The sequence below is a fragment of the Xyrauchen texanus genome, chromosome 40, assembly GCF_025860055.1.
Source record: "Xyrauchen texanus isolate HMW12.3.18 chromosome 40, RBS_HiC_50CHRs, whole genome shotgun sequence".
In the NCBI taxonomy this organism is placed as follows: Eukaryota; Metazoa; Chordata; class Actinopteri; order Cypriniformes; family Catostomidae; genus Xyrauchen; species Xyrauchen texanus.
In genome coordinates this window covers 37,446,934-37,460,892 of record NC_068315.1, presented here as the reverse complement: position 1 = coordinate 37,460,892, position 13,959 = coordinate 37,446,934, and the positions used below count along the sequence as shown (strand labels likewise).

The window sequence follows — 13,959 nt, the reverse complement described above, 5'->3', positions numbered from 1 at the left end:
CGTGTTTCTGAGATATGCTCGTGAACACAGAGACTGCTGAAAGCTCACTTTTTATTTTCTTTATTTTACAAAAGCACAAGATTTTGTTGTTATTGTGAGTGTACACAAATAAAAATAGACCCTTTATAGTTTCTAATGATGTCTTACACTTATCTGTATGCCCCAAAATGATGGAGTATTTTAAGTTGTTTCCGCTGTAATGACGAAAATATCCAGCAGGACGTGCCGGTGCGTCCGTCGACCCCAGAGGGTTAAAATACACTTTACTCACCCTCAAGCCATCCTAGGCGTATATGACTTTCTTCTTTCAGCCAAACTCAATCGGAGTTATATTAAAAAATAAGAAAAATATCCATATTTATAACTTTATAAACTATAATCACTGTCTTCCGATAACGACCGTCCATGTGTTCATGAGAGAGTCGAGTTCTGGCGTATGATGTAGGCGTAGCGTAAGCTCTGGTGAGCAGTGACGAATGCGGACGTGCATAGGATAGAGGAAGCCAGTGATTATAGTTAATAAAGTTATAAATATGGATATTTTTCTTACAAAAACAAATCTCTTCATTTCAGAAGGCCTTTATTAACCACCTGGAGCCGTATGGATTAATTTTTTGATGAATGGATGTGCTTTTTTGGGCTTCAAAATCTAAGGTACTATTCACTCCCATTATAAAGCTTGGAAGAGCCAGGATATTTTTTTATATAACTCTGATTGTGTTTGGCTGAATGAAGAAAGTCATATACATCTAGGATGCTTTGAGGGTGAGTAAATTATGGGATAATGTATGGGTGCAAACTGTCATGAGATTTTAAATCTTTCTTTTAGAGACTCTGACAACATTTTAGTGAGGTTTATGCTTGAAACAAGAAAAAAAAATGTGCAATTAGGGCAGAGTTGGCACCAGGATGAAATACGTAAGGGTGCATTTTTAATTTCTGACTGGGCACACATTTGTCACTGTACACTAATTAAATGTAATGCTGCCATCCTAGAGAATACTGCAACAATTAAGTGAGTGTGGATCTGCAAGTTCTCAAAGCAAATTCATTTACAGATTGAATTTCTCAATGGAGTTGCACATAATAGGAATTAAAGTGGTCATGACATTACTATTTTTTATTATTTTAATATGTTCCTTGAGGTGTGTGGGAAAACCTGGAGATTTTCCTGAATCAGAGATAAATGCATGTTCAGTGTTTCAGCCGGAGTCTATATAAATGTTCATTTTTCCCAGTATGGAGCTAAAGCTTTTAGTTAAATCATGTATGTAATGTGAAGTTGGAAATATGCTTTATTGAGTCATGAAACAACACATACATAAATCGCATATATCATGGGCTAACCTGGAATTGTGGCTGCGTGCCCGAACAGTAAAATGTGCTTCATGGTCTGGGGGTCAAGGTAGCTCAGCGAGTATTGACGCTGTCTATCACACCTGGAGTCGTGAGAGTGACTCCAGCCAGGTCTTCTAAACAACCAAATTGTCCAGGTTGCTAGTTTGTGCTCTTTGTATTTATGCTCATTAAAGCATTGTGACATTTCTATCGCATGACCTGTTTTGGAATCAGTTGCGACTTGAGTGTCCCATGCGCTGCGCATGAGGAGCACTTTTTAAATGATGCAGTGAGTTCCCGCCTATGTAGAACATTCCAAATTGGTCCCTTAAGGCTAGTTCACACTGCCCCAACAAATGCCAACAGACTTGTGTCTTTGCGTGTCATTGTTCACCTTTGAAGACGACTGACAAGGAAGAGGTTGCGAATGAAGCCAAGCATGTGCGATATAATATATAAATATTATGTGCAATTGATTAAACCTGTTCAGCATGTAGAGGCATTAGGCTATAACCTATTAAACACAACTCCATTTTAAGAACATTTTGTGTTTGCTGGAAAATTATTAATTCCGAGAGTTCCGTCGGAGGACAGCAATCAAGTGGCCCTGATGTGGGGAAAGTTAATATTTTATATCATTGCAGATATAAGTTCATATTTTTGCAGTTCTGCAGAAACTGCAATAATATTTTGAGAAATAAAGGATCTGTGTTTTTCATGCAATTGAAAAAGGGCTTCAGCACAAATGAATCTCCGTCAGTGTCTTGCCTATTTGTACATATTCCTTAACGTGTGTCATCCACACAAACTGCTGAACCTAACACTAACAAAAAATGGTTTCTTTAGAAAGGAATGGAATTCTTTAACAAGTTAAAGAATTTAACTTGTTAAATTCGCCTTCAGAACTGCCTTAATTCTACGTGGCATTGATTCAACAAGGTGCTGAATTCTTTAGAAATGTTGGCCCATATTGATAGGATAGCATCTTGCAGTTGATGGAGATTTGTGGGATGCACATCAAGGGCACAAAGCTCCCGTTCCACCACATCCCAAAGATGCTCTATTGGGTTGAGATCTGGTGACTGTGGGGGCCATTTTAGTACAGTGAACTCATTGTCATGTTCAAGAAACCAGTTTGAAATGATTCGAGCTTTGTGACATGGTGCATTATCCTGCTAGAAGTAGCCATCAGAGGATGGGTACATGGTGGCCATAAAGGGATGGACATGGTCAGAAACAATGCTCAGGTAGGCTGTGGCATTTAAATGATGCCCAATTGGCACTAAGGGGCCTAAAGTGTGGCAAGAAAACATCCCCCACACCATTACACCACCACCACCAGCCTGCACAGTGGTAACAAGGCATGATGGATCCATGTTCTCATTCTGTTTACGCCAAATTCTGACTCTACCATCTGAATGTCTCAACAGAAATCGAGACTCATCAGACCAGGCAACATTTTTCCAGTCTTCAACTGTCCAATTTTGGTGAGCTCTTGCAAATTGTAGCCTCTTTTTCCTATTTGTGGAGATAAGTGGTACACGGTGGGGTCTTCTGCTGTTGTAGCCCATCCGCCTCAAGGTTGTGCGTGTTGTGGCTTCACAAATGCTTTGCTGCCTACCTCGGTTGTAGCGAGTGGTTATTTCAGGCAAAGTTGCTCTTCTATCAGCTTGAATCAGTCGGCCCATTCTCCTCTGACCTCTAGCATCAACAAGGCATTTTCGCCCACAGGACTGCCGCATACTGGATGTTTTTCCCTTTTCACACCATTCTTTGTAAACCCTAGAAATGGTTGTGCGTGAAAATCCCAGTAACTGAGCAGATTGTGAAATACTCAGACCGGCCCGTCTGGCACCAACAACCATGCCATGCTCAAAATTGCTTAAATCACCTTTCTTTTCCATTCTGACATTCAGTTTGGAGTTCAGAAGATTGTCTTGACCAGGACCACACCCCTAAATGCATTGAAGCAACTGCCATGTGATTGGTTGATTAAATAATTGCATTAATGAGAAATTGAACAGGTGTTCCTAATAATCCTTTAGGTGAGTGTATATTCATTACTGTAATGTCTTTACGTACTCGTGTTGTCACTCTCTTTGTCAAGTTGATGTCAACTTGTTATCTGCCTAGTTATCTAAACACTTTTCAGGTCTTCCTGCTCATTCACTGCATATACTACAGTATATAATAAAGGCTGATAATGTTGTCAACTCCTTTATAAATGCTTCACACATATCCACCTTACAAAAAGATACATTTTCATAGGCTACTAATGTTATAAAATGTGAGGTAAAAAAAAACAACAACTTTCATGCAGGTATTGCAAGAAAGTGTCCCTTTTTATGAATGTGTTTATAAAATTGGCAAATTTATCATTAATGAACCCCACTATAATCCTTTAACAAACTACAAAGGTTTTATAAAAGCAGGCCACTAATGAAAGAAACTCCCTCCTCAACTAGTCACACTCAACAGTATATTTTCCCAAAACTAAAGCTTACAACAAACAATAGACCAGAAGTCATTCAAGTTTTGTAAAGTAGAAGTAGTGATACTACCTTAACTACATTTTAAATGTTTTCAAGTGAAATATGTATTTTATTACTGTTTATCACTATATTTTTTGTAGTTATTTAAAATAGTTTTCTAGTTTATAAATGTATCTTAATAAACTTTTATATTAAATGTATTGTTGTCACCCTATTTGTTTAACCTTAATGAAAATTAACAATGGTTTTACTGTAGTAATACTGTGGTCACCATGAGTGTAGCTAATTACTTTTTCAAAAGAGTAGCTTGATTGAAGTTGAAATACTTTATGTGTTAGGAGTAGCTTGCAGCATGAGAAGCAACAGTTTCAAAGTAGCTTCACCAACACTGATTATCATATAAACTTGTGAGACTAGACAGTATGCAACCACTCGACCATATGCAACCATTACTTTGTTCTAAAGTATGTACATATAGTTCAGTTCAGTTTATTATTTATCCCTTGGGAAATTGCATAGTGAGTAAGCAACAATTTTTATCATCCTTTGTTCTAAATACCTTCTACCACTGTACTGCACAATGGACTCTAATACATTAAGTAATGTTATTATGTTAACATTATATGTTATACATCAATCAACAATGCTTCATGTACAAATTTAAAGTGCATTGTGACTGCCACAAGAGACACAATGGGAGAGGTTGTATCTAAACATCACAGACCTAACATGCACTTTATCACTGCAAACTGATGCTCCACTGGTGAAGATAACTGTAACCCAGTCAAAACCCACAGCATTGGATCTTAAAATCTTATAGGAGAGAGTGTACTGGCTTTAATCTTCTAACTAGAGGTTCTTATTAAGATTTCTCCTGGTTTCAAAGAGTGAAGGGTTCTATTAAGGTTGTGATGTTGTGTATTCAAGGCTAGTTACACATACGAATGAGGGAATCGTTAAAGCTTTGAGATCTGAACTGCAGGGCGGATAATAAATTAGTTGTGTCTATTTATACTGGTGGAATCCTTTTGCCTCTTTTAGTATCATCTTCATAGGGTTATGGATAAATAAGAAAGGAGAAATCTCTCTAAATAACAAAAACAAACCTTTTGAATTTAACTGTTAGTAAAACTGCTCAATTCAGACATTAGATACAAGAGGTCATTGGAGACTTTTCATCATAATGGTGCAGCCACCATTTTGGTACCAATTTCATAATTTTAATGATCCCTTTGTTTAGGGTTTATGAAGGGTCTTATTAATGACTTATAAGTAGGAATGTCCCGATACTTATGAATTTCACTGTGTAAACATTCAGCCCACAAATTGACTACAAATACAGACTACATATTTATTTAATTAAATCACAACCTTTTGCGGTTTAATAATCACACTGGGTCATGGAGCGACCTACTTTTTGGAAAGTGTGAAACTACCATAAAAAAAACCTAAAAGGGCTGCACTTGGTTTTCCACCAAAGTAAAAGAAAAAAATACATAAAAAATATCACTAATGTGTAGTTATGTATTCTTCGCTGTAATACTACTACTAATAATAATAATAATTGTATTATATTTATCTTGAGAGCACTTTATTTGATAAAATGTTATGTTCTTATTGTTCTATATTCATTTGATAAAATGTTTAATCATTTCATTTATTCAGACACCCTTATGATAATACAATTTTATGAAATTGTTGAATAAAGAATTAATATATGTTAACTTGCAGAGATGCTTCATGAAAAAGAACCTGCCCCTTACAATTGCCAAATAATATTTATTGATAGACAGGCTTTACGTATTGGTTATTGAGATGTTTTGTTTTTAATTTGATTAATAATGTTTTTTTTTTGCTGAAGCCAATTAAGTCAGTAGGTCAACTCCCTATTGTTTTTTTATTTTTTTTATTTAGTGATTACTTTTATATACTTTTTTCTGTTACATTTGTTTGTGATTTTTGATAATTTTTCTGACAAATAAAAATGTTTTTTTTTAATAATATCTTATAAGTAACCGTTGAAACATTATAAACACACTGTCCAAAAATCATCAGACTTACAGTATTGTATTTGATAACTGCAATATTACAAAAACTAAAATACAAATAAAAAAACATTATTGTATTGGCGAGTACAGAAGAGGAAGTATCTTTACTTGTTATCCAAAAATTATAATGGGAAAACCTTACTAATAAATAATTAACAAATGCATTCTAAATCATGAATGTGTGGTTTTAACAACATGCACAAAAATGTGACTTTCATGCAATAGCTGCCAAACAGTGAGTTATTGGTCCTAACATATTATAAATACTTAATAACCCTTAATGAACATTAGTAACTATAAAATGTACCTTAATGTAAAGTGGACACCTGTGAAGCATTTATGAAGTAGTGGCCAACATTATCAGGCTTTATTCAATTATATATATGATTAAGACCTGAAAAGTTTTTAGATAACTCGGACTAGGTAAAACCATTATTTTGACATCAACGTGACAATGAGAGTGACAACACAAGTGTGTCAAGAAATTGCAGTAATGAATATACACACAATTACATAATTCCTTTTTTAATCTCACTATAATAATAGATATTTGCTGCAATGGGAAATACATCATGAATTAGGGCATTTTATGGTTTAAATACTCTCATTCATATTTATATTATTTATTGAAAATGTATTACAAGCAAATTAAAATGGCTGACTATTTGGCAAGTATTGCACGAAAGTCATCCATTTAATTGATGTTGTTATTACTGCATATTGATGATTTATAATTATTGAACGTGTTACATTTATAAAGCACTTATCTGACACTATACTCAAAGCACTTCACATAGTGAGCAGGGGGTTCTCCTCAACCAACACCAGTGTGCAGCATAGCAGTTTTTATGCCAGTTTTGACTAAACAGGGAAATCCTTTATCATTGTTAATAGTGTGGCATTTTGCTGAAAAGACCAGCATTTCTGATTACCAGCATACATTTTGGCATACAACACACTCATTAACTAGATAATCAGCAAGAATATCATGGTCAACCAGATTTACAAGACCACAAATTGGAAATTCATGTTGGCCTTCTCAGCAAGGAAAGCAAGAAATAAGAAGATGTATCATTCTAAACCCAACACAACAACTAATGAGGTGGATTTGTGTGTCAAGGAGGAGGGAGGGGCCGGGTTGTGAGGACACACGGCCAGCCCTGAATGGGGATAATCAGCTGGGAAGGGGAAAAAGACGAGCCGGTAGCTCCAGTTCGAGAGACAGACGCACGCGGTCATGTTGTCTTTATGTTTTATGTTGTTTCAAGTTCAAGTATATCATTAAACTTTACATTGACTGTTCAGCTGGTTCCGCCTCCTCTTTGCCCATCCCTTACCCCGTTACATTGGTCACAAAACCCGTGACGGAGGAGGGACGTGAAAGGAGTGGTTCCATCCACCAGAGGCAGGAGGACTCGCTGCCAACCGCCAGGGGAGGAGCGAACTGGCATCCATCCACCAGAGCGCATCCCTCCTCCCTCCTGGGTTTCGGCACCAATCCAACAGGTAAAGGTTGGGCAAGGAGGAGGGAACCGGCTAAACAGTCATCGTAAAGTTTAATGTTAAACCTCAACATAAAACAAACATAAACAAATACAGACACACAGACAATGCAGCCGTGTGCATCTTTCTCTCGAACTGGTGCCTCAGGCTCGTCTTTATCCCCCTTTTCTTGCTGATTACCCCAATTCAGAGCCGGCCATGAGACCTCACGACCCAGCCCCGCCCTCCTCCTCATCACAATCTGCTAAATGAGACAAAACCAAACAAAAATAAAAGAGACGAAGACAAAAATTGTAAACATTAGATGACCTCCTACATCCGGTCTTCATAATTCAGCCAATCAAAGAAGAGGCCTACATATCTATTCTGACCTGTGTCAATAGTCTCTGCTTCATCCCAGTCTCTCTGTCTGTCTGTCCAAATGTTCTTGCTCTCGTCCGATGAAGCAGTAGCAATATCATTATATGTCAATGGACCAGAAACCCTTGCCACTCTGTAATCCTTAGTAACCTGCATGAGATCATAAACAAATTAGGAATAAATGGAAGAAAGAATAGAGAAATAAATAAAGAAAACTTGTCCACATTGACATATAATTGTAACAGGATTTCACACAGTAAATTAAGAGGGATTATTGACTGTTGAACGTTTGATTTTAGGGTGGATTTTATTTATTTTTTGGTTTAACTGAGCAGACAGACTCATGGAAGCACCTGATTTACCCACACTTTAATTTACGGATCCAACACTTTTCCAGACTATTTCATGCAGTTGTCATAGGCAGTGATAGATGTTTCTAAGGCGAAGTAATAGCGTGATCTAATTATTCAGAATTTCTTAAGTTGGTACATTTGAATAGAACAACAAACCTGCAACAACAAAAGAGCACTTATAAAGTGTTGTCCAAAACACTAAACAGATAAAACAGCAAATTCAACAGGGGAAGAGATGTCCCTTTAAAGATTTTTAAAATCTTATAATTGACTGTTGTAGATAATTGGGAACCATTTGAACTGTTTAGGCTCTATCAACGTGCATAGTGCTTCACCAATAGGTGGTTTTTACAGCCTGATCTCATGAAAATGATGTAACTGTGGCAAAATTATTGCAAAAGGATATTATTTGGTTTACTGCAAGTATTGCTGCAGTTCCGAGGTGAAATGTCCACTGTGTGTTGCTAAAAGACAGTTAAATACTCTCCCAAACAGATTAGGTGTTTGAGGTTAATCCTCAAAAAATCATCTCTACCGTAAACCTAACCGATAGTGTCAGAAAAGCAAATGTGAGATGAAAAACACAAATAACATAATTTTGTGTTGCTTCTATGACACTTTGGACTCACATGTGGACATGTGTGCTCTTCAGGACTTGTACCCCGCTTGTAGTAAACTAGACTTGTAGTAAAAGTGTTTAGATGGATAAGATAGCATTGTGTGAGGAACAGAGTGAAAAGGAAGTGTTTATTTGCCATTTTACTGGTGATTTGTGTGAAAGTGAATAAAAGTCATTGTTGTTGTAGTGCATCTAGTGTTCATTTCACCTGAAAACTGACACGACACAAACAACGAGCCACGTAAAACTCATTTTGCAAAAATGTAGGTCAACAACGTGATTCTATGAGACCAGGTTGGGTATTTGAGGCATTTTTATGAAGTATTTTTGAGCTGAAAATGTCTGGAAGTCATTTGGATATTGGATATCATTTTGCGTAATAGTGTAATGTGATTAAATCGCAGTATCTAACTCTATAAAATAGAATACTGCTCTTACTTTCATTCAAAGAGACTTGTAAGTTGTGCAATTACGAAGCTCTGTTCCAAAACCATTTTAAGGCATCCTAGATGTGTGATTATCATGCTAGCTGTTTAAAAGATGAGAGGAGATCTTCTTTTGGCCCAAATCTATTGCACATATCCTTCACAGAGGTGAAAAAATGCATCTAAGATGGCCGACAAGTTGAGGGAAAAGTTGATTTTAAAAATACTTAATTCAAAAATTAAAAGTATAAAAAATATTTTTTAAAAAAGACTATTGAACTCAATATTTCTATGTGCTAAGTATTTGTATGCTTATTAGAGTATTGTGCCATTAGCTTAACGACATGCTTAAGTCCTATGCTGCCTTATGTGCTATCGGAAATATCCTACTTCCCACCTCTAAAGTCGTTTTTACTATTGCATCATGTTTAATTGTTTTGTTGTCTGAGAGAATAGGAAACATGGAGGACGCAGGGTTCATTCTTGCACATTTCTTGGGGAACTCTTATTTTGACACCGTAATACATGCTATAGTCTCTGTGTAAAAAAATGACAATATGCATCGAATTGTTACAGATATAATGTACATACTGTAAATGTATATGACTAAAACGGCAAGCAATAACAACACAGCTGCACTTAGACAAATGAAAAACAAAACTATGATTCACTACAGAAACTGTAAACTACTCTTCCAACTTGAAAACACGAGTCTCAAAATTACCTCCAAGATTCCCAGTCGTAGCTAGGACTTGAGGTCCCCATTCATGTGTCCCCAGTAGGAAAGTTGTATTTACGATAATTCCAATAGAGCTGTTTAAGTTGTAGTCCAAAATCCCGGAAAATAATTAGCATTCACGAGCCATGGGTTCCATCAAAATTTTCCCATGGGTTTTTATAATGGCAGACATGGATTGTTTTTTTTTTTTTAAAATAAGGTCTGTTTTAAACATTACTTGAAGATATGTAGATGTTTAGTTCTTCAACAAAATTTGCACACAATCATACCCCAAATGTACATTTTTAAGCCCCCATGTATTAAAAAAAAATCAAGTTGCTGACAAGTTTCCAGATGAGGACTAGTCTGGCACATACACTCATATGCATGTGGTAGTTGTTGTCCATATTACAGACTTGTTAGTAACATACATTTTTATAAAACCTGGCAGCTTCAAAACTCACGTTTGAGGTATGACTGTTTGCAATTAATGTTGTAGAACTAAACATCCAAGTATCTTCAAGAAATGTTTACTACAGGCCTTATTTTACTCTTACTTTGAAAAACCTTATTATAAACACCCTTAGTAAATTCCTGAGGGAACCCATGGCTATTAGCCTTCTGGGTTCATCTACTAATTGACGTCACGGTTGAACATCGCTTTAGCACGTGAAGGCAGCATTATGTAAATAATTCCAAATCAGTCACTTATGAAGTTCCATGAAAGTTAAAATGCTGCCTTAGAAAGAACCTTTCTATGTAAACAGAAGCTTAATAGGTTTTGGAAAAGAGCAAATGTGTTTACAGCCCCTGAAAATGCTTATACTCACACAAAACATGTGAAAGGAGTATTAGTGAACAGTGACTATCTGGTAAGCTTAAAGCCTGCTTCTTCAAGGGTGCAAGGCACATTTCATGTTTAGTGGGTGGAGGGGAGACCAACTTTGATTTCATCAGGGCACACCTATAACTCAGTGTACTGGAGCTCGACTAAGTCGGGGCTCGCGTCTGCTGCAGGATCCTTAAAGTAGAGTGTGGTAGTTTCGTCGCCCTGCTCTGTCTTCCACGCCCTGAACTCGGTCACCTCTTTCGACTGCTCTTGCCGGCAGCGGTTGCTGTTCCACCACATCTCCAGCGCAGCCACCAGACAGGCCAGCAGAAGCCCTGCAGCAAGGATGCAGAAGACGCCAGCGAAGCTGTGGAGTTTGAGAGAGCGCCCATCTGGCTGGGCATTAGTGTGGCTGTTGAGGTCGCAGCGGCCTGTGCGAGGCCACCACTTCTGCTTCAACACATCTAGATCTCCTTTCTCCTGCAGCTCCAGAATCCTGTGAGTTATGAAAGAAAAAAAAAACAGCACAATGTGGTTATTTAATGTGAAGTATTGCATCAGGTTCCTCTCAGTACTCTACATGAAAGCTAAAGTTCCTGTAAGGCATTTTCTTTTAAGAATACCACAGGTGGTGGGCCTGGGTAGCGATGCTGACTACTACCCCTGGAGTGTGCAAGTTCGAATCCCAGGGTGTGCTGATTGAATCCAGCCACGTCTCTTAAGCTACTAAATTGGCCCGGTTGCTAGGGAGGGTAGAGTCACATGGGGTAACCTCCTTGTGGTCGCTATAACGTGGTTAGTTCTTGGTGGGTCTTGTGGCGAGTTGAGCGTGGATGCTGAGATGGATGGCATAAATCCTCCACACACACTATGGCTCCACGGAAACGTGCTCAACAAGTCATGTGATAAGATGCAAGGATTGACGGTCTCAGATGTGGAGGCAACTGAGATTCGTCCTCCGCCACTGGATTGAGGCATGTTACCACGCCACCACGAGAACTTAGATTGGACTGCCAAATTCCCAATGCAAATTGGGGAGAAAAAAACAAACAACAAAATTAAAATGTCACTACTACCTGAGAGATATCACTGAAAAAGATGTTTTACAAAATCACACCTCTCTCTGTGACAGTTCTAGGCTCTTTAACCCCTGAACTCTGCTGCATGTTGATGCCATATTCATAAAAAAAACGTAAAAGCTTACCTTACATAAACAGTGGTCTAATGGTAAAATATTGGTGTCATTTTACAGAAAACCCTCCAAAATAAAAATAAAAACCCTGTGATTCAGGCTCTGTTTACTCCGTGACCCTGTAAAAAGTGTTTGTTAATTCCATTACATGGTAGCAACTACCATGTTATCCAGAAAATAAGTCACTTTTTTTTTTACATCTTCTGAAAGGTCCTGCGACTTATAGTCTGAAGCTACTTATTTACGGAATTTATACACAAATTATGTCTGCCGGTTAAGCACACCCACACCAAAACACATACGCTTACACACAAACAGAAGAAAACATCAGTCAAAGAGACAAAGCATTTTGAAGTTGCATTTATAAGCCCTTACAAAGTAGTCCCCTTCTGTCGCTCTCTCCACGTTGTGTCAGAGAAGCGACACTAGGGGTCTCACTTGAGTGCCGAAACATTGCGAGAACATGACCATGACAACGTTGCGGTCGTGGCTTGCTTACAACCGTAAGCAAGCCACTCCAGCCGCCCCCCCCGCATCACTCCTTCTTCCCACGGGATTGAGGACGATGCGGCTGGCGATGGAGGCGATTCGGGGATGGCAGCGGGTGCAGCTCTGCCGGGTACGCCCCCTCGGACCACCCGCGCCCCGGCACGCTCGTTGACTCCGTCCCCGCTCGAGGTGGTGGCGACTCGCCTCACAGCCAGTCTGCATACCCTCTTGCGATGGAAGCAGATGAGTTCGCTGCAGCATCAGAGGGCGTGGGCTCTGATGCTGAGGGCTCCTCTGGGCTGCCGCCTTCGGGCTTGCACGCCCAGGAGGAGGCCAATGCACAGATGTCCGATATGCTTTCCCGGGCAGCCAACAGCGTGGGCCTGGATTGGAAACCTCCATCCTCCCCACAGCCATCACGGCTGGACGATTGGTTCTTGGGCGTGGGGCGCCGCTCACAGCCTCGCCCCCCCGGTTCCTTTCTTCCCGGAGGTGCATGATGAGCTGACGTCTTCGTGGAGAGCACCCCTCTCCACTCGTCGCACCGCCACCTGCTCATCCGCCCTCGCCACCCTCGACGGCGGAGCGCACCACGGGTACACAGAGATCCCCCAGGTGGATAGAGCTGTTGCGCTCCACTTATGTCTCGGAAGCACTACCACCTGGCGGGGCCGCCCTGTACTCCCTTCCCGGTCCTGTAGAGCAACACCGGACCATCCGACTCGGTTACGCAATTCAGTTTGCCAGGTCTCCGCCCCCCTTCATGGGCGTTCTTTCCTCCGCAGTGCACGGCGAACATGCCCACTCCCTGCGCGACGAAATCGCCTCCCTTCTAATCAAGGACGCGATAGAGCCTGTCCCTCCGACCGAAACGAAGAAGGGTTTCTACAGCCCTTACTTCGTTGTACCCAAGAAAGGCGGCGGCATACGACCGATCTTGGACCTGCGAGTTTTCAATCGGACCTTGTCCAAACTCCCGTTCAAAATGCTTACCCAGAAACAAATTCTATCTGGCGTCTGGCATCTAGATTGGTTCGCAGCGGTAGACCTGAAGGACGCGTACTTCCACGTCTCAATTCGCCCTCGACATCGACCCTTTCTACGGTTCGCGTTCGACGGCCAGGCGTATCAGTACAAGGTCCTCCCCTTAGGCCTGTCTCTGTCCCCTCGCGTCTTCACGAAGGTCGCAGAGGTGGCTCTTGCCCCGCTACGAGGAGCGGGCATACACATACTCAATTACCTCGATGATTGGCTCATTTTTACCCCCTCGCAGGAATTACTATGCGCACACAGAGACCAGGTGCTCGAGCACCTCGGCCGTTTAGGGTTTCAGGTCAACTGGGAAAAGAGCAAGCTCACCCCGGTCCAGAGCATCTCTTTTCTCGGTTTGGAGTTAGACTCAGTCTCAATGACAGCACGTCTCTCCAACGAGCATGCTCAGTCAGTGCTGGAATGCCTCGCTTCTTTCGAACCAGGCACCGTGGTCCCTTTGAAACGTTTCCAACGGCTCCTGGGGCATATGGCATCCTCCGCGGCGGCCGCGCCACTGGGGTTGATGCATATGAGACCACTTCAGCATTGGCTCCAGACTCG

At 40.1% G+C, this 13,959-nt stretch overlaps 1 protein-coding gene across 1 annotated transcript in view; it reads right to left on the bottom strand.

The window, feature by feature from the left end:
• Nucleotides 1-13,959, bottom strand: part of LOC127633550 (glutamate receptor ionotropic, delta-1-like) — a 772,099-nt gene that overhangs the window by 4,667 nt on the left and 753,473 nt on the right. Inside the window, exon 15 of the mRNA XM_052112731.1 lies at nucleotides 10,941-11,181. Within this exon, the coding sequence (XP_051968691.1) occupies nucleotides 10,941-11,181 (241 nt within the window). The remainder of the gene's footprint in view (nucleotides 1-10,940; nucleotides 11,182-13,959) is intronic.